The sequence below is a fragment of the Peromyscus leucopus genome, chromosome 19, assembly GCF_004664715.2.
Source record: "Peromyscus leucopus breed LL Stock chromosome 19, UCI_PerLeu_2.1, whole genome shotgun sequence".
Taxonomy (NCBI): domain Eukaryota; kingdom Metazoa; phylum Chordata; class Mammalia; order Rodentia; family Cricetidae; genus Peromyscus; species Peromyscus leucopus.
In genome coordinates this window covers 24,608,883-24,629,908 of record NC_051079.1, presented here as the reverse complement: position 1 = coordinate 24,629,908, position 21,026 = coordinate 24,608,883, and the positions used below count along the sequence as shown (strand labels likewise).

The 21,026-nt window shown below is 43.4% G+C and overlaps 1 protein-coding gene across 2 annotated transcripts in view; it reads left to right on the top strand.

The window, feature by feature from the left end:
* Positions 1-21,026, top strand: part of Sil1 (SIL1 nucleotide exchange factor) — a 238,878-nt gene that overhangs the window by 158,843 nt on the left and 59,009 nt on the right. For both annotated transcript variants that reach the window (XM_028886778.2, XM_037197073.1), the window contains exons 5-6: positions 3,375-3,474; positions 18,016-18,207. In XM_028886778.2, coding sequence (XP_028742611.1) covers positions 3,375-3,474; positions 18,016-18,207 — 292 coding nt within the window. The remainder of the gene's footprint in view (positions 1-3,374; positions 3,475-18,015; positions 18,208-21,026) is intronic.

The window sequence follows — 21,026 nt, the reverse complement described above, 5'->3', positions numbered from 1 at the left end:
TAACTGGCCCCAGGTTTGATTTTATTAAAAAGAACTGTTAAGATTCCTGCTACAGATATTAGTGTGGGTATCACTGTCAGATAAATATTTTAATGTCTCACTCTAATGTAGCATGAATCCTAATTTGTCTTAATAAAAACCCAGAGCCATTTATCAGGGTAAATGCTGAAAGATCAGAGAAACAAAGGAACAAGCCATAGCCACTTCTCACCTCACCCTAGAGATTAAAAAAAAAAAAGAAGAAGGTTGTTCAGGACGGAACTCTGAGGCATTCCAGCATATAGGGTTTCAGGCAGGAGAGGAGGCATTGTGAAGAGATAGAGGAGGAATGATGAGCCAGGCTAGCATAGTAACAAACCAGGAGAGTTAGAAGCTATCAGATGCTGCTGATTGGTAGAGTGAAGTCAGTGGGGAATCCATTGGGTCTGACTATCAGTCATGGGTAATTTGATGAACAGTGTTAGACAGAGGGTACGGGACTGGGAATGTGCTCAGCTGGGGGAGGGCTTGGCTCGTCTGCATGAAGTTGTGGGGCCACCTCTAGTTCAATGTAAAAGCAGGAGGATTAGAAGTTCGAGATCATACTCAGAGCTTCCCAGCACGTTTGGGCCCAGCTTGAGAAGTATGAGACCCTGCCCCCCAAAAGACAAACAACAGAAACAGAACAGTGTTAGCAGTGTGGTAAGGACAGAATCTGCGTTAGAGCAATGGCGATGTGAACAGGAAGAAAAATAATGAAAACAAACCAGCACTCAGGAGGCAGAGACAGGGCAGCTCCAGGCCGGCTTTGAGGCCAACCCTGTCTAATTGCAACGTTCCAGGCTAGCCAAAGCTACATAGTGAGGCACCCTGCCTTTTGTGTTGTTGTGGCTGGCCTGGAACTTGATAGATAGACCAGGTTGACCTGTGTCTCTCATGTGCTAGACAGGAATTAGATGCAAGGCAAAATGGGATTAGTCTTGCCAAGTCAAGGAGGAAGAGGAAGAGGAGGAGAATCTGTTCCCCTGTAGCTCCTGAATCCTTAGCTCCCAAGGATGGAGACAGAGCAGTGGTATTCTCATGTGCTTGGCAGTGGAGGGAGAGAACCTTGTATCTCTCCTACTTGGAGACTGTGCTGTTCATTTGAATGAAATGCACCTCTAAAGGAGTAGCCCCTGCTGACATGAGTTAGTGCTCAAGAAAGGGAGTGGTCAGCGATAGTGCCTCTCAGATGGGGACTGAGGTTGAGCAAGATCAAGTATTTTCCTCAGAGCCCTAAAGACTCTTTGTGATGAATCAAAGCTGAATGAGGAGAGTCCTCAACACACGTCCTTCTGATAAAGGTTGAGACCTGTTGGAATCTGGAACAGAGCAGGACAGTAACCATTTCCCCTTTGAAATGTCCTGTTCCCTCGCTGCCCCATAGTTCTGTGTGGCTGGCAGCTAGGCCATGCCACTCTGTGGCAGGTCCAGCATTGCACACGCCTCCTACCCTGTGCTGCCACGATGCCCAAGAGGAAGGTTAGCAGCATGGACTGGGAGGCAGAGATGCAGCCCAACTCGGTCCATGAGGCGGTTGACCAAGCCCACCCCTGCTGTGGTGGATGCAAGTGGAAAAGCTGAGGGGAAGGGTAAATCATCCGATGGAACAGTGCAAACTAAAGGGAAGAGAGAGCGAAGGGCAGACAGTCTGCAGCGGTGACTAGCAAACTGCAGATCTACCTGCAGGAGACGGAGAGGAGGAAAACCGGAGGTCAGCCTCACAAGTAGAAGAGGCAGAAGCCGAGTGTGACTGACCGTGCATCCTGTCTGTCAGCGGGCCGCACCTCCCTGCTTGTGCAACCCAGAGGAGTGTTTTTATCAATGGTTTTGTAAATCGGAGTTTTTTAGTAGCTCTAGAAACATTTTTAGAAGCGGGGGGAATCCCACCTCATCCCATTTTTAAAGTGTAAATGTTTTTTTAAGATGTTAAATCATTCACTGTTTATTTATTTATTTATTTATTTATTTATTTATTTATTTATTTGGTAAACCAGAAAATAGCAGGATACTGAATCAGGAGAGACTGTGACTATCTGGGGAGATCACCATAGCATTCCATAGAGGGGCTAGTTTCCTATCCTGCAATACACAGCACATTAAACCGCAGTTCACAATCTCAGTTGTGCATTTGTGTCTGGAATATTTTCAGTTAGATCTGATCTCGTGTTTCCAGTAAAACCATTTCCCAAAAATCTACTCCTCAGTCCTTGCCCTGTCAGAACTGTCTCTGGTCATGGCAGTCCATTTTCCTAACAATTGTGATAATGTGCCATGAATGGTGGGAATTTTGAGTATATACTGTATGTGACATGAAATTGTAAGTCAATGGAATTGAGGATCATGAGCATTTGATTGTTATGTGAGGTCTTAGGGAAAACTTGTCAAGTCTGAGGCTGGAACATCACTGGACTAAGTTCAAAGAGAAACAACATGTGGCTTTTCAGAGTTTGGATACATGAATACATTGTATGACTCTTCAGAGTTTGGGTACATGTGTTAAGAACTGATGTCTGTGTACTCCCCTTCTCAACCAGTAAAGTGTCCTGCTGTGTCTTTAATCTAACCACAGCTGGACAGTCTTGCTAAAGGCCAGCTCACTTGCTCTGGCCTTTGTTCACGGACTGAGCTGAGAGCTCAGGATGGGACCTCACTTTGTTCCCACCGAAGAGGCTCTCTCTCCAGTCAGGATGGCTGGCTGAAGCCAATCAGCCCCGGAGGTTTGGGCAGGAAACCTCTGTCGTCTCCGTTGGTCCTTGAGATTACTGCCAGATTGGTTCCTTTACTCCATCTTCTTGGAGATGATTGGAGAAGGTGACTGGTGATTCTCCTCCTGGGTCTCTCATGTCTGTTCCCCTGTTGGACTGAGATACACCCCCTCTGTGCTCAAACATTGGCTTTAATGTGTGAATCTACTCATTTCATTATCCAAGACAAGTTGGCTTGTCAAATCAAGTCTGGGACATTTTGGAGGTCTCGGGTCCCTGCTCTGCTTCCCAGAGGATTATAGATGGGGTGCCTGTTGCTCCTGTGTCTGAATCCATTGCCCCCGGAGGCTCTGCTGGGTCTCAGGCTCAGAAGGCAGGAGCACAGACTGGCTTCCGCCCCAAGCAGCTAGTTACAAGCCAGTAGTAGTCCAGTGTAGGCCTCTGTTCCTTCTGTCTTGTGAAATAACCCCATTTGGGCTTCAAGTGCAGTTATTCTGTTGGGTTCCGGCTGCCCCATGGCAGAGGTATGACAGTGTACTAAGAGTTAGAACTGGGCTGGCCAAGCTTACACTGGGAGCCAGTCACCAGTCAGCACTGTCCGTCTTGGAGAAGTGCGTCTCTTCTGACTCTCGGCTTCTGTGTGGACAGGCTGGACATCAACACCAACACCTACACATCTCAGGACCTCAAGAGTGCACTGGCCAAATTCAAGGAGGGAGTGGAGACGGAGAAATCAAAGGATGAGCAGGTATGTGATGGTCTTTCTTGTTAGCTTTTGCCAGGAGAGACTGATTTCCTGGAAGCTTTTGTAGTAGGCCTAGAATAATAATGTAAAATAATTTGAAAAGGGATTTATGACAAATTAAAAAAACCTTTATGTACTATTTTTGTTTTGTTTTGTTTTGTTTTTTGGTTTTTATGTGTAGCCCTAGCTGCCCTGGAACTTGCTGTATAGACCAGGCTTCCCTAGAACTCAGAAATTTGCCTGCCTCTGCCTCCTGAGCACTGGGATTAAAGGCGTGCACCACCACTGCCCAGCATCTTTATATACTATTTTTAAAATACTGCTCAGAGCTGGAGAGATGGCTCAGTGGTTAAGAGCACTGGCTGCTCTTCCAGAGGTCCTGAGTTCAATTCCCAGCAACCACATGGTGGCTCACAACCACCTGTAATGAGATCTGGTGCCCTCTTCTGGCCTGAAGGCATACATGCAGACAGAACACTATACATAATAAATAAATAAATAAATCTTTAAAAATAAATAAGTAAATAAAATACTGCTCAGAGTGTTTCTTTTTTAGGCTAGGATCCAACGTTCTACATGCTTGAGGAATTGTAGAATAAAACAGAAGTGATTATAACCCAGAACCCTCACTGAACAATGAGGTTAGACACAAATTTGGGTTTTGTTTGTTTTAATAGGGCTGGAGAGATGGCTCTGTGATTAAGAGCACTGTCTGCCCCTGCATATGGCCTGGGTTTGGTTTCTAGCACCCACTTGACCGCTAACAACCAGCCCTAAATCTCCACACAGGCTAAGGTATAAGAAGGACAAGCAGAAGAATTTGTTCCCCTGATTTCTGGGAGAGCTCACTGATACAGCTATGCCAGGAAGAAATAATACTTTGGCATGGACCATGAGTTCACATGCGCTCCGGGGAAAATCACAACACATTTCTGTGTATTCCCATTGGGACCTGGTGGCCCTGAAAGAACCTTCCTTCACAGCTGCTTTGTAGATCTCTTTTTCTTCTTTACAGACTCTGTTTGCCATTGACTGCCTCTTGGCCCTTTCTCTTGAATGCTGGGAGAGTCTTAAAAGGGCAGCATTAGGTTCTGGACAGTTTGTATGTTAGTTCAGAATGGCTTAGGTCCTTTAGATTTACAAATGTTTTAAATTCTATTTATGTGTTTACTTTGTAGATTTGGGGAGGTGCAAGCTGTGGTGCACAGGTAGAAAACCACTTATGAGGATTGGTTCTCTCTCTACCACGCAAGTCCCAGGAATCCTTCAGGTTCTTTAGAAGTGTTTCTGAGACTAATGAACCTTCAGAGTGGAGCTGGTGCTGACCTACTTAGGATGCGCTAAAGCACACACTTGTAATCTCAGGGAGGCTGAGGCAAAAGATTATGATGTTTGAGTCTTTCTGTGTATTACCCAACATTTGTCCTCAGAACCCAATGAAGCAGCCAACTGTTTTCCTTTCAAAGACCACCTAACAGAACTGATGATAAACTAACCCAGAATGCATTTTATCAGATGTCAAAACACCAGTCTGCTAATCAGTGGAACACAACAGTAAAAGTCAGCAAGAACTTAATGTATTTGAAAACACTTGTAGATTCGTAGGGCAAAAACAGTCAAAATGGAGAGATTTATAAATGAGATGAGGTGCCAAGCACTGTGACACACTCCTGTAACTCCAGTGCTGTAAACCTGGCACTCTAGAGGCTGAAGCAGGAGGATCATTTGAGTTCTAGGCTTGCCAGACTGCATCGGAAGTTTGCAGGCCAGCTTGGGCTGTGTAGAGACTCTGTCTCAGATAACCAAGCCAAACCAGCACAAACCCCCAAAGCCTTCCTATCTTTAGTTGGCTTACCAACATCACATGTCCATCCTGGAGAGTGTGTGTTAGAAGGAAAAGGCCCACTGGAGACTTGGCCCAGTGGAGAAGAAGATCTGTTACTCTTGGTGTAGGACCCTGTTTTGATCCCCAACATTCACATGGTGGCTCACAACCTTTTGTAACTACAGTCCCAGGGATCCAGTGACCTCTTTGGACCTCTGTAGGTACCAGGCACACACATGGTACACATATGTACATGCAGGTGAGACACTTACATACACATATAAATATAAATATAAATATAAATATAAAAAATAAGACAAGGAAGAGGCAGGATGACCGCTTTAGCATGTGAGAGGAAGTGATGCACGGGATTCTGCCTTCCTGCTGCATTGGTTGGCCAGAGAGAGGTGAAGAGAAGTGAAGGTGCCACCCAGTAAAGGAGAGGCCGGGAGAATGCCTGTGTCTGGAGCCTGGGTTCCAGATTGGTGTCCCTGTGGCCAGGGCTTTAGACCTCACTTGTCACCTTCCCTCTGGGCATCACGTGGGTCCAATTCTCCTGGGGTGAAAACCCACTTAACCTTTCTCCTCTCTGCTTCCCTGGGTAAGTGCGATTGAAGTTCCTCTTCAGACAGTGATATTTTCTTCTCAGAGTTTAATTAGTGTGGAAAACTATGAGCAATTGGTGCAAAATTTGAAAAATGTAAGGGCAAAGATCGTAAGTTTCCCATTGTTTAAAGAATCCATTCCCATCTGCAAAGGGATTCACAGAGCAGCTTAAAAGCAAGACTTTAGTGGCTGCTGGGTGGAGCCCCCTCCCTCTCCCCACTTTTGGAATCCCAGCACTCAGGAAGCTGGAGTCGAGTCAAGTTGTTAGCTCTGCACAGAGGTGCTGCACCTGGGTTTGTGTGGAGCTGGTCTGGACTGACTCAGTTCACTGGCCATGTGCTGTCAGCACTGGCTCTGGAACAAGCAGATTGGCTTGAAGTAGGTTTGGGTTTGTTGTGTTTTGTGTTTTACAGGTCTCCTGTTCCTGGCTCCAGAGCCTCTCATACTGTTAGCTAATTAGTTTTTAAGTCTGTTTTATGTAACTCAGTGTAAAAACAGGGTGACACTCTTGCTGTCTATAAAAAACAATCCTGTCAGATATTGGCCGTATCTCTCAATTGTGTTTCTCAGATTTGACATGAAATCTGCAGGAGAAAGGGTATCTGTTCTCTTGAATTGATAGTTGCTTTAATACATTTAGATGAATTTTCTTGCTCCTCAAAGAAGTTGTCTCAGGGATAGCAAGATGCCACAGTATATAAAGGTACTTGCTATTAATCCTCATGACCTGAGTTCAATCCTGCAAGTTTATCTTCTGATCTACACACATGCATGCACATATGCATGTGCCATGACATACATGTATGTACACACTCATATGTAGATGAAATTCTAAATGGTCTTAGTAACACAGAGCCAAATACAGAGTTAAAGCCTAAGAGATCAGAGCATTAGCGAATAGCCTTTAGCTTACCAGTCGCTGGAGAGACCGTCTCCTGTGTGATCTGTCTTTTTATTGCCTTTCTGTTCTACCTTCTCATTGGCTCTAAACCCAACCACATGATTTCCTCGTCACTGCCTGTCTATACAGACCTCCAGGTCTCTATGGTTCGTACTGGGATAAAAGGTTCAGGTCACCGCTTGGCTGTGTCCTTGAACACACAGAGACTCTGCCTGCCATGTGATGGGATTGAGGGCGTGTGCCACCACCACCAGACTTCTGCTTAATGGCTTGCTCTTAGCTCTGATCCCCAGGCAATTTTATTTATTAACATACAAATAAAATCACATTTCAGCACAAATAAAATATCACCATACACATATATACACACATTAAATAAATAAATGTAAAAATGTTTAAATGTGACTAGAAAATGGTGTGACTTCAAGCTTTTGACTCTATGGCAGGCTCGAGTTCTCTACTGCCCCACTCAAGATAACCCCTGGATATAAGCGTAGATGCAATACGGAGATTTCCAAAAAGTGGTAAGAAAGTGACATATTGCACAGGGACCTTGGAGCTTTAGGAATGGCATGTCAACATCTTTCCAGGTCTTCTTTTAGCCCCACATATTCCATCCTGGACTGGAGAATCTCAGGCTGAAATGCCAACAGGTTTTAGATAATTTTTTTTTTTTTTTTTTTTTTTTTTTTTTTGGTTTTTCGAGACAGGGTTTCTCTGTGTAGCTTTGCGCCTTTCCTGGAACTCACTTGGTAGCCCAGGCTGGCCTCGAACTCACAGAGATCCGCCTGGCTCTGCCTCCCGAGTGTTGGGATTAAAGGCGTGCGCCACCACCGCCCGGCTGGTTTTAGATAATTTAAAAGGTTTTTTTTTTTTCTAAGACAGGTTTTCAGTACATAGCTTAGGGTGACCTGGAGTGCATTGTGTCCCAGGCTGGACTCAAATATGTGATACACTTGTCTTAGCCTGCCAAGTACTAGCATGTGCTGCTAAGCTTAGCTTAAGTAGCAGGTTCTAAAACACTAAAAGAAACTTTCTAGCTAGAAAAGGAGTAGTCTATTAAAAAAAAAAAAAAAAAAGAACTTTTTGACAGTACCCGTCCTACTTCTGCCAAAAATCATGGGACCCTGACTGCCACCCCATAATATACATTCATTACCAGGAGAAGATAAGGAAGAGAGTCTAGAATTATAAAATTATGTATTCTGACTCCTGTACCAGGGTCAGCAGACATTAACTGGGGAACCTGAACTTGCACGGATCACAATGGCAGTTGGTAGTATTAATGTGCTTCATCTGTGTGGTATCTATGAGAGTGCAGCAGTTTCTGCCCTCTACCTGGTAGCTACTCTCTGCATCCTTTCTTGGTGTACCAGCAGAGATCACTCATGGAGCTTGATTTTACACACACACACACACACACACACACACACACACACACAGCCCTCTGAGGTAGGGTCAGTGGGGAAAGTGAGCAGACAGGAGGAACTATTCATTTCTGAAAATGAGCATTCGGTTGCCCTACAAGGGTGGTGTCAGTAGAGGTCAATAGGGGGACTATACCCTTCAGTGTGCAAGATCCTGCATCCAGCGATAGCAGCCGAGTGCTCTTTGCCCTCCCCTCCCCGCCACCCTAGGCCGAAGGGTAGGATTGGTCTGGAAAGAGTAAGAGTGAATCTGAAAAGTTAAAATATGCATATGAGTCCTAGACATAACCTTTCATTTATCTCCAGAAAACACTGACCAACAGCCTCTCCACAGCGAAAGGTTGAGAATCAAACTATAGTGGGAAGGTTGCCCAAAGGAACAGGCCAGACTGGCACTGAGGACTACTGTCATGTGAGTCACAGCCCATGTACGGATGCTAGAACCAGCACACACAAAAACCTGCAGGTGACTGACTACCTGTGAACAAGGAAGATTAAGTAGAATGTTCCATAACTTCATACCTCAGCTATCCAGCATGTACTTGAAAATCATTCATCTAATCAAGAACCTGGAAAAATCACAATTTAGAATTGAGACAGTACACTGGTAGTATTATGAATTGAATGTTTATGTTCCCCCCCCCCAAAGGCATGTGTTTAAGTTCTAACCACCAATATCATCTCATTTGGAGCTACAGCTTTGGAGATAATTAAGCTTAGGCCATGAGTGTGGGGTGCAGCTCTCATAAGAAGAGGTCAGCCCTCCTTTCTCTTGTGTTAGCTACACCCTAGGAACGGTTCTTCAGCTGGGAACTGAATTGGCCAACAACTTGAGCTTATGTTTCTCAGCCTCTAGAATTGTGAGGAAAAAAGTTTATTAAATTACTCAGTCTATGGTATTTTGTTATAGTAGCCTGAGCAGACTGAGATGCCATTAACACTGAAATGACTCAAAAGTAGAAGTCTAGTAACAATTTTTAAAGCAGCTTTTAAAGCAGTTTTTAAAATTGCCTAACAAGTAATTATTAACACTCTTGAAATGAATCAAAGCTCAGAGCGTCAGCAAAGAAGTGAAACACATACACATACAGAGAGAGAGAGAAGAGAGAGAGAGAGAGAGAGAGAGAGAGAATATATCTCCCACAACATACATAATTAAAATATTTTGTTTGCTTATTTGTTTTGTTTTTTCAAGACAGGGTTTTTCTGTGTAGTCCAGGCTGTCCTGGAACTCACTCTGTAGACCAGGCTGGCCTCAAACTCGGAAATCCACCTGCCTCTGCCTCCTGAGTGCTGGGATTAAAGGCGTGCACCATCACAACCACCTGGCTAAAATATTTTTTAAAGAAGGAATTGTTTGGAATTTTCTATTTAATACCTCTGTGCCATAGTTACAATGAGTAACTGAAGCCATTGAAATTTAGATAAGTGATGAATAGAACTGAAAAATACAATAAATAAAATTAAAAGTTCACTGGATTAATCAATAACAGATTAGAGGTGTCTTAGAAAAGGCTCAGTGAATAGAAAGAGATAATAAAATTATAAAGTGATTAGATTACGGATAGACTGGGGGAAATGAAGAGAGTGTTCTGCACCTGTGGAACAACAAAAGATCTAAAGTTTGTGTCATTGGCATTCCGAGCAGAGAGGAGAAAGAGTGTGGGACTGGGAAACAAGCTGAAGAAACCATGAGGAACAAATTCTAACCAATTCCCAAGTGTAGTGAGAGACAAAACCACAGGTTCATGAAGCCAAGTGGACTCCCTGCAGTAAACTGAGGAAGCCGGCCGGCACCCAGACGGCACAGTAAAACTGCTGAACACTAAGAAGGAAAACCCTCGAGGCAGCAGCAGAGGAACTGCACATACGAGGGGACTGGACTGAGGGACAGTGGGTTTTCATCGAAAGCTTAGGGACTGTAAGTGTGTGTTGCACTTTTCAGAGGTACAAAAGAAAGAACTGTTCTTTTAAATTCTGTAGCCCACAGTCTGTCTTTCAGAAGTGAGAGGAAAATCAGGACATTCTGAGCAAAGGAACATGATGGGATTTGTTGCCAGTACATCTACCCCGAAAGAATGACAGTTTTCTAGAGGTGGAAGGAATCACAAGAGGAAACTGGGAACATCAGGAAGGGAGAAAGATCAGCGAACACAAACAAGGGACACGGATGATCCCTCTCTTTTTGAATAGTAAAATTGTTTGATCCTCAGAGCAGACATTACTGACATCATTTGGTCTGTTCCTGATGCCCATTGGGATATTTTAAGACGGTCACAGAAGGAAGTGATGTAACTGGAAACCAAGTTTCTCTACTTCACTCAGACATTAAGATCCTGATGCCAGTAGCAAGTCAGTTACTTAGAGAAATCAGTATTCACACAAAAACACCCTAGAGAAACCAAAGTGGATTCTATAAAATGTATGTTGCCTGTCACAGGAAGACAAGAAAGGTAAAGTCAAAGCACAGAGACCGGCGCTGGAGAGGGTAGAGGCAGGAAGCCAGTCTGGACTACAGAGACAGTCACAACCAAAACCCCCAACAAACCACCACCACCTACAGTGGACACCCACAGAATGACTAGAAATGGCAGACTTGAGATCTGATAGTTAGTTACATGAAATGTGAATAGTCTATACCAACTAAAACAACCCAAGCATATGCTTCCTACAAAAAACCCACTCAAATAGAATAAAGGATGTAGGTCAAAAATGAAAAAATGGCAAGTATATCACACAAGCATTACTTTTTTCAAAAAGACAATAGCTGTATTAACATCAGGTGATACTGACTTCAAAGCAAAGGAAATGACCAGTGATAAAGCAGGATGTTGCATAATGATAAAAGGTAAGTCCACTAAAATACGTGGTAATCTTAGTATTTTTCATTTTTATGTCAAAATGCTTGAGGCAAAACCTGACAGAATTAAAAGGAATGAACAAAAAAATCTACAGTTACATTTAGGAACTTCATCATCCCTTTCTCAGAATTTCTAAAAAAGTAAACCAGAAAGGACATGAAAAAGCTGAGTAACAGCCAGAACAATGTGATATTTGTAGCGCATCCTACCCAACACTGGCAGTATATATACATTCTTTTCGAGTATCCAGGAACAGTCACCAAGTTAGATTGCACCTTGAGTTATAAAACAAATCTCAACAAAATTATGAGAATTGAATTTACAGAGTATTCTCTCGGCTCATCCAGGGATCAGAGTATAAACCCATAATGGCAAGAATATCTTCAGATGTCTGTGTTAAAGAGAGTCTCAAGGGAGGTCAAAAGTCATGTTGAACTGAGCCCAAGTGAAAATACACCTGGTTAGATGTGGTACCCCTGAAACCCCAGCATCTGAGCGGCAGAGGCAGGAGAGTGCAGGTGGAAGACCAGCCTTGAGCTACATAGAGAGACCCCCCCATTTCAGAAAACCAAGTGTCGGGGATGAAGCTTTGCACGCTCACAGCTCTTAATCCAGTCCCCATCACTGCAAGAAATCAAGAATGTGCTGCCTCTACTTTCCCATAGGAAACCATTTGAAGAGTCCATAGCCTTTAAGGAGATTTGATGTGTAGTGAGAATGGTCCAAGAAAGTTCTTGAGGATCAAATAGTGTGACTGCCAGTATCTGCCAAGCATTGAAAAGTAATTACCATCAACTATGCACAGTCTTTCCGAAAATGGAAACAGAAGTGATGCTAGCTTATTTTGAGGCCGGTATTACACTTCTACCTAATGCAGATAGATTATTTAAAAAAAAAAAAAAAAAAAAAAAAAAAACTCTTCAGAATAACACTCCTCATGAATATAGATGCAAAAATCCTCAATAAGATAGAGACAAATCAAGTTCAGCAATTTACAAAAAGAATAAAACACCACAACTGAAGGGGTTTATAACAGATGAGAAACTGATTCCAGCTGGACGTAGTGTGCACACCTTTAATCCCAGCACTGTGAGGCCAGCCAGGGCTGCATAGAGAAACAGTACCTCAGCTTATTTTTTATTCTGTGTAACAGGACCAGTCACACTGGGTGTGGTGGCGCACAGTCCCCGTACAGTCCCAGTACAGACAGTTGTGAATCGGAGGCCAACTTGGGCTGTATAACAAGATTCTGTCTCAAAAAAGTCAGAAACAAGCAAACCAGGACATAAAACCCAATCCCTGTAACCACCAGTCTACAGCTAAAGAAGAAAAATTACCTCATCCTATATCCGTTGAGATATTAAGAACTTGTGACAGAAATTCAATACCAGTTTATGATGAAAACTTAAAAAACCCAGGAATAGAAACCCTCCTCCATTTGATAAAGAGAACTATGAAGAAAAAAAATCCTGTCTAATACACTTTACAGTGAGAGGCTGAGTTCTTTGCCAGTGGACTCAGGAGCAAGGCAAGACTAGTCACTCACCACTTGTGATGGCTGTTATTGGTTGTCAACTTGACAATATCTGGAATTAACTAAAACCTAAATGCCTGGGCACACCTGTGAGGAGTTTTTTTCTTAATTAAATTATTTGAAGTGGTAAGACTATTTGTAATCTAGATCTGTGAAGTAGGAAGAGCCACCTTTAATCTGGACCACGCCTTCTGCTGGAAGCCTGTATAAGGACGTGAAAGAAGAAAGCAGGCGCTCTCTTTGCCTGCTTGCTCCACCCTTGCTAGCAAGTCCACGTCTTCACTCCCATTAGAGCCGCCTTCTTCTGGGTTCTGGTGTATGCAGAAGACCAGCTGAGACATCCAGCCTTGTGGACTGAACAACTACTGGATTCTTGAACCTTCTGTTGCCTGTGACCACAGCCTATAAGCCATTCCGATAACTCCCCTCCCCTCTCTAGAGAGAGAGTCGTTCTAGAAGTTCTGTTCTTCTAGAAAACCCTGACTAATAGATCACTCATTTAAAACAGTCCTTACCAAGTCGGTAAGGCAAAGAGAGGAGATACAAGGCATTTAAACTGGGAAAGAAAAACAGAATCAACCCAACTGTCCTTTCCCGATGACGGAGATCATCTAAGTATAAATCTTAGAGAACCCTAATAAACAAAATACCCTTCTAGTGAATTCAGCTAAGTCTCAGGGTGTAAAACTAGCACAATCCAGTTGAATTTCTGTATACTAGCTATGAATATCTGGAAATTGAAATAAGAAAACACAAATGCCATTTCTCCCCAAAATAAAATATTTAGGTATAAATCCAAGAAGGCGTACATAGGATCTATACAGAAAGTTAGGAGTTGGTGAACGATGATGTAAGTTAGACTTCAATAGGTAGACATACTGTGTACATGAATTGGAAGGTTCAGCATAGTAAGTATGTCAGTTCAGTGCAGTTTCTATCAGTATCCCAGCAGGTTTTTGAAACGTTACAAGCTTTTCTTTTGGGGGGCGGGCAAGGTCAGTCTGTCATCAGAGTTCATGTAGTCAGTTCAACTCCTGATCTCCTGCGTCTGCTCCTGAGAGAGCTGGATGAGCTGCCATCACCAGTTTATATGGTGCTGGGAATTAACCACAGGGCCTCACACATGCTAGTAATTCCTGTCCGGTATAAATGTATACAGAAATGAAAAAGTAGTACTACCAATATTTCCTTAGTACTGTGATTTAAAATACCCAAATCATTGAAAATGAGAGTTTTCGTTTCTTGGTTTAAAAAAAAACAAAAACAAAAGCCTTTCCCAAAGCGCAGAGCAGTCTCTGCTGCTTGGCTCTTTATCATAGAACCTGACATAAATACAGCAAGCGTCTCTCCTGCCTTGGCGGATTATCACCTCCTTTCTAAGTATGGATCAGCTTCTAGGATTTTCTCTCTCGAGTCTCAGTGTTGTGGAACTTCTCAGAGCTTCTCTGACATGAAGGCTGTCCTTCTGTCACTTTATGAATTTATTTATTTCTTTTTCAGTACTAGAGATCAAACCGAGGGCCTCATAGGTACCAATGAGCTACATATTCAGCCCTCCTTAAATTTAAAACACATATTTTGTTAGTGCAACAGCTCTCAACCTGTGGGTCACGACCCCTTTGGGGATGGAATGGTCTTTCACAGGGGTTGCATATCAGATACTGTGCATATCAGATATTTACATTACTATTCATAACAGTAGCAAAATTGCAGTTAGGAAGTAACAACAAAATAGTTTTATGGTTTGGGGTCACCACAACATGAGGAACTGTACTAAAGGGTCGCAGCATTAGGAAGATTGAAAACCACTGATTGAGAGAGAGAGAGAGTCTGTGTGTCTGTCCGTCTCTGTGTGGAGGTCTGGGTGTTTGTCTATGTGCGTGCAGGGGCCCGTGGTGGCTAAAACAAGGCACCAGATCCCCGGGAACTGGAGTCACAGGTATCTGTGAGCTGCTTTGGGAGACTGTGTCTTACTATGTAGCCCAAGCTGGCCTTGAACTCACAACTCCTGAGCAGAGGTGTAAGAAGCTCCACCCCTTCCACCAGTATGTGCTCTTACCTGCCGAGCCGTTTCTCCAATCCCAGTGTTTATTTTGAGACAGGACTTCATGCATCTCAGTTGGTCTCAAACTCAGAATGGAGCTGAGGATGACTTTGAACCTTGACCCTCCGCTACACTTCCTGAAGGCTTAGGATTGTGGGTATACACTACCATATCTAATTTATGTGGTGTTAGGGATCAAACCCATGGCCTCATGCATGCTAGGCAAGCACTCTACCAACTAAACTACATCTTCAACCCTAAAAAATTAGTACTTAGGATAGTTGCAGTTAATATATTGTAGTAGCTGAAATGTGAAAGCTTATGTAAAGGAGGGACTGTTTGTATCTAACAAAGCCTATATATTTAATGGTAGTGGGGATTGACCCTAGGGCCTTGTGTGTGCTAAACCCACGCAAGTGCCCTACCATATACCAAGCCCAACATAGGACTTTTATCTAGAATGTATAAACAACCCTCAAAATTCCAACAGTTGAAAACAAGCCTACTTAGAAAGTGGGAAAGTTTAAAATGAAATGAAACATTTTACCAAAGCGGGTATGTAGAAGGTAGAAAAGCCATGAAGACCTGTTTAGCATCATAGCCATTAGAGAAATGCAAATTAAGTCTACAAAGAGATACTAGTAAATATTTATTAGGGCATAAAAATGATGATAGTACTAAATACTGGTGAAGATATGGTTAAACTAGAGTATTTTATACATAGCTTATAGGAATGTAAAATGGTGCATACTCCCTGGAAAACAGTTTGCCAGTTTTTAATGCAACATAATATATTTACCATATAAGGCAGCATTGTGCTTCTATGGATTTATCATAGAAAAATAAGATATATGTTTAAACAAAAATCTATAGGCTTCATATGTTCATAGCAGTTCTGTCTGTCTGTCCATCTGTCTGTCTATCTATCATGTATATAATGTGTGTGAGAGAGAGGGGGAAGGAGGGAGGGAGGGAGAGAGAAAGAGGAGGTGTGCCACGCCACAGTGTACATATGGAGGTCAGCAGATAACCTTCAGGAGTTGGTTCTCTGCTTCCACCTGAGCTTAGGGATCGAATTCAGGTTGCCAGGCTTATGTGGCAAGTGCTTTACCCACTGAACCATCTCTCCTGCTGAGCAGGTGTATTAGAACAGCCAAAACCTAGAAACAGCTTGGACGTTCTTAAGCAGGTAAATGATTAAGCAAACTGTACAGATATGATGGAATACTCAGCAATAAAAAGAAACGAACGCTTGGTGTGTGCGGTAACTTGGGTAGATCTCAAGGGCATTATGCTTAGTGAAAAAAAAATGCCAATCTGTGTGGTTCCATTTATATAACATTCCCCAAATGTCAGAATTACAGAGCTGGAGAACAGAAATCAGTGGTTATCAAGGCTTCAGGCTGGGACACAGTGGCAGCACAAGATGTATTTATAAAGAGCTCCTACAGCAGGCTCCTCTGTAGGGTAGAGCAGCTCTATAGTTTGATTGTACTGATGGCTATGTAAGTCTGTAACCTGAATAGAACTGTATAGTGTATAGGACGGTACATATACACATGCAGTATACATGCAAAAGTGTACTTGTAAAGGTAGTGCAGTGTAATTCTACTGCGTTATGAGACCTGTTATAAAACTTATAAGACCTATTGTACCTGTGTTCTTTTCTTGCCGTTGATGTTATATTGTCTTTATTTAAGATGTCACTAGTAAAGAGTACAGGATACTCTTACTCTATTTTTATATTTCCCATGAGCTTATACTTACTTCAGACTAAATTCCGCCCCCCCTTTTTTTTCCTTAATGGGCTTTCTTTAGAGCCAGGAACTATCATCTTTGTAAGGCAGAGGTCACTTGTTTTATTTTGTTTTGTTTTGACACAAGGTCTCTCTCTATAGCCCTGGCTGTCTTGGAACTCACTATGTGGACCAGGCTGGCCTCGAACTCAGATCCACCCGAGAGGTCATTTATTTGTTATGCTCCCCTGTCTGTTGCTTCTACTGTTCTAGGACTCTAAGTGCCTTAGCCTTCCCAGACCTCTTCACTGGCGTTATTCACCATCCAGGCATCTCTACCTGAGGTTTGCAAGACCTTTTCTCAGGGTTTTAGCCCAAAGATGGAGTATGGTACCTCATAAATGTGATAACTCTGCTGGAGCATCTTTTTTAAGAGGCTGATTCATACCTTTGGTTGGTATTTCTATAGAATACTTACACTGGGGAGAGGAACCATAGGTAATAGATGAGTAATTTGGAGCTGACAAGTGCTCATCATCCTGCTTTTTATAAATACCCATGCCTTTTAATTTTTCTTGGAAGATAGATCCTAAACCACTGCAGCCTCCCAGACTCTTTATAAAAAGCACTATCCACTAAAATTGGGAACAAAGTGGGGTGCCGCATGTATAAAATACCCAATTAAAGTCTTTCATTCACCTCCAATGTAACTTCATTTCAAACTCTTTGTATGTGTGTGGGGTGGGGAGGACTGAGAGAACACTGTTTGAGATGTGAGTGTAGTACATACAGTAGTTTAGCCGTTTCAAACACTTGAACAAATTGTACACCTGTGGTTAGATTGACGGTAATGACAGTGATTTAATTTTCATCGTCAAATTGTTCTTGCTCTGACAGCCCTTCCTCATAGTTTCCCACATCCGGGTTTCCCTAAAATGGGACTGGGTTGGGCAGCGCTCAGCCAGGGTATTGTGACTGTGGAAGACAGAGCATCGTCCTGTGTTGCAGCCGTCCTGTGAAGTTGAGGGTGAAAGTAAACCCACCTTGCTTTCCCTGACCCCAGCGATGGCACCAAGCTGACTCTTCCAAACTTGAATGAGATGCCTGGGATGTCCTAAGTGTGTGTTTGGAGCAGAGCCCTGTTTGGTAGATTCTGATGGCTTCTCTAAGTGTCTGTCTCTCTCTCTCTCTCTCTCCCTCCCTCCCTCCTCCCTCCCCCTCCCCCTCCCCCTTCCCTCCCTCCCTCCCCCCCCCCCCCCCTCCCTCCCTCCCTCCCTCTCTCTCTCCCCTTCTCTCTCTCTCTCTCTCTCTCTCTCTCTCTCTCTCTCTCTCTCTCTCTCTCTCTCTCTCTCTCTCTCTCTCTCTTTTCCCTCAGAGCAGAGGACTGAACCCAGGGCCTTGTGCTTGCTAGGCAAGCGCTCTACCACTGAGCTAAATCCCCAACCCTGTCTAAGTCTCTTGGGAAGTATCAGTGCTTCTCTTGAAACAGATTAGATGCCCGGTCTTGGAACAGCAGTTTTGCAAGGATGGGCATCCACAGCAGACTCTGTGGAGCTTAGGGAAATGTCTCTAGCCCCTTTCATTAACCATGTCTTTGCTGTTCTCTTTAGGCAAGGCAGGCCACGGTAAAGCAGCTCTTCCGCCCCATTGAGGAGCTGAAGAAGGAATTTGATGAACTGAATGTTGTTCTCGAGACTGACATGCAGATTATGGTACGGCTGATAAACAAGTTCAACAGCTCCAGCTCTAGCCTAGAAGAGAAGGTCGCTGCCCTCTTTGATCTTGAGTACTATGTCCATCAGGTATTGTATTTCCTTGCCCATAAATCTCACTTTTTAATTGATAGCTCCAAACATAAACCCTACCCTAAGCATTGAGAAACAGCATCAACAGTGTTGCTTCATGGCACAGACGCTTCAGTGTAGGCCAATGTCTACAGTAGTTGGATGTGTTTTTGGAGGCAAGGACAAACCTTTTTTGCTGAACTTTTACCCCTATTTTTTTTTTAAACATTAAGACAAAATAACCATAATCTTGTGTTACTTATAGTCTGGAAAGGGAAGCAGATATAATGAACAACTGAGCAAATTAACAAATAATGAGCTAATTTAAGATTGTAATAGGGCTTCAAAGAGTGATGTAGGAGTGTCCCATAGGGGACTTAGAACTAATTAACTAGTTAGAGTCAATAAAGATGGCTTCTCAGAGGAATAGGAATTGGCTAGATGAAGAAGAGGAACTCTTTTTTTTTTTTTAAATCTATTGGAATTTATTAGGCACTAAGCTCTTCACTAAATTATATCATATGATCAAATCAACTATCACATTGATTGTATTGTTCATAATTATTCTTTTTTTTTTTTTTTTTTTGAAGAGGAACTCTTAAAAAGGTGGTGGCTTCTGTTGCCCATGGGCCAAATCTGGTGTAATGTCTGTATTTGTAAATATCATTTTATTGTGGTAGCTACACCCACTTGTAGTATTTGTGATTATTTTCATGCTCTGGTGATACAGTTGAGTAGTTGTGACAGAGACCATGTTTGCAAAGTCAAAAATATGTATTGCTTAGTCCATATCACCTGTGTTCTACTCACCTTCCCCAGAACACTCTGGGAACATTATGGAAGAGGGGATGAAATTACCATGAGAGCCAGAGGTCGGAGAGAGCTGGCGTGAGACAGTGTCCTCTTAACAGGATGCTGTACTCACACTCATAAATTCACAGCAGCTATGGTTGCCTGCACAAGACCTGTACACAGCGGAGCCAGTCAACAGTCAGCAGGGCAGGACAGGGGCTCGAGTCCCCACCTCTGGCTGAGGAGCTACTGACAGCTGATGGCTGAGGGCGGGGAGGAAATTTTCTTTGTGGGTGTGGCCCCTGGTGGCTCGACTGTACTCCAGTGGAGTCCCATACCCATCATGCATGGGAAGCAGAGACCGGACTCAGTGGGGTATTGGTTTTTTTTTTTTTTTTTTTTTTTTTTTTTTAAGGACTTGGAATTTGGAGGTGGTAGGGGTGAATCTGGGAATAGTTAAGGGGAGAATGGGGATCATATTGTATACACGTATGAAATTCTCAAAAATTAGTAAAATTGTTTTACTTATTTTTTAAAGTTTGATGATGGATATGATAGCACATGCTTTTAATCTCAGCACTTGGAAGGCAGAGGCATGCAGATCTCTGAATTCAAGACCAGCTTGGTCTACACAGCGAGCTCCTAAACAGAACAGCCAGGGCTATAGACAGAGAAACCCTGTCTTTAAAAAAAAAAGAATTTGGAGAAAGTTTTCTTATTGTTAGGAACTTAGAAAAGCTTACCAGTCCATGTATTAGAGTTCTCAAAGCAGAGCAAGTTACCTGTGTCCAGACTCTAGGGCAGAGATGAGCGTGGTAAGGTGGAAGGCCTGGGAAGCCTGGGGTGACTGGACCACAGACAGGGAGGAGAGACGCTGGGAGCCAGAGAGGGAATGCTGGGAATACCCTCTTACTCTTGGGGACCGTGCCCGTAATCCTGAGACTCAGCCAAGAGTGTGAGGCTCTAAGGTGACCCTTCAGACATGTCATAGCTAATATCGAGCAGTCCTCACAGTCTGCTGATTCATAAGTCTCATTTTTTATTGTTGTTTGGTTTTTGTTTCTGAGGTAGGGTGTCTCTGTGTTATCCAGGATGGTTTCAAACTCCAGGGCTCCAGGGATTCATCTCTCCTCAAGGTCCTGAACAGTGGGAATTGCAAACCCTGACTGACTGCTCCTGCTCTTTAACTGAGGACAGTGAGGCTCGAGAGATGGTGGGATTATTGAGGACCAGCCAGCTGATGAATGATAGAGACAGGATTTGTAACAAGATCGGTCTAACCCTACATCTTAAGATTTTAGATTTTTGACCAGTGTTCGTCTCACGGAACACTGGTACCTTTTACGTGAAGATCAAAAGATAGAGGTAAAGAAGAGCTAAGGCAAACCATTCATTTGTTCAGGCACTTGAGATAGATTTATGAACAAGATTGGAGCTTACTTTCTAGCAGAGGCAGATAGGCAGATTTACCAAATAATTTGTTTGAAAGGGAATAACCTATGAAAAAGTAAAAGGAAGAACAGTATAGAAATTGGCAGTGTTAAGGAGCATCTCAGACAGGAGGTGGGAACATGACAAGTATATTCAAGGAATACAAGTTGACTCTGACTGGAGCTAAAAGGAAGAGCCCAGCCCATCAATACCTGTGGCAAGTGGGAGAGCTGGTCCTGTGGTCGTAAATGTGGGAGGCCCATCCCCGACTCTCAGGCTGCAGCACACAGGAGAGCAGGCCCTGCACCTCACCAGGGCAGCGCAACAGAGCCAAACCTGTTAGTGCAGGTGTGGGTGAGCCAGCTCCGAAATTGTGAGCATGGGAGAGCTGTGCCTGTTACCCATCTGAATTGTGGTGGCATGGGCATGGGAGAACTGCCCACCTCCCGCCCCCAACACACACAGCCCATCAACATCTAGGGCAGGTGGTAGAGCTGACCCTGTGGTCATAAGAACAGGAGAACTATCCCTGGCCCCCACCAGCTGCACCACTCAGGAGAGCAGGCCCTGCATCTTGCCAGGGCGGCACAGTAGAACCAACCTTGTTTGCTCAG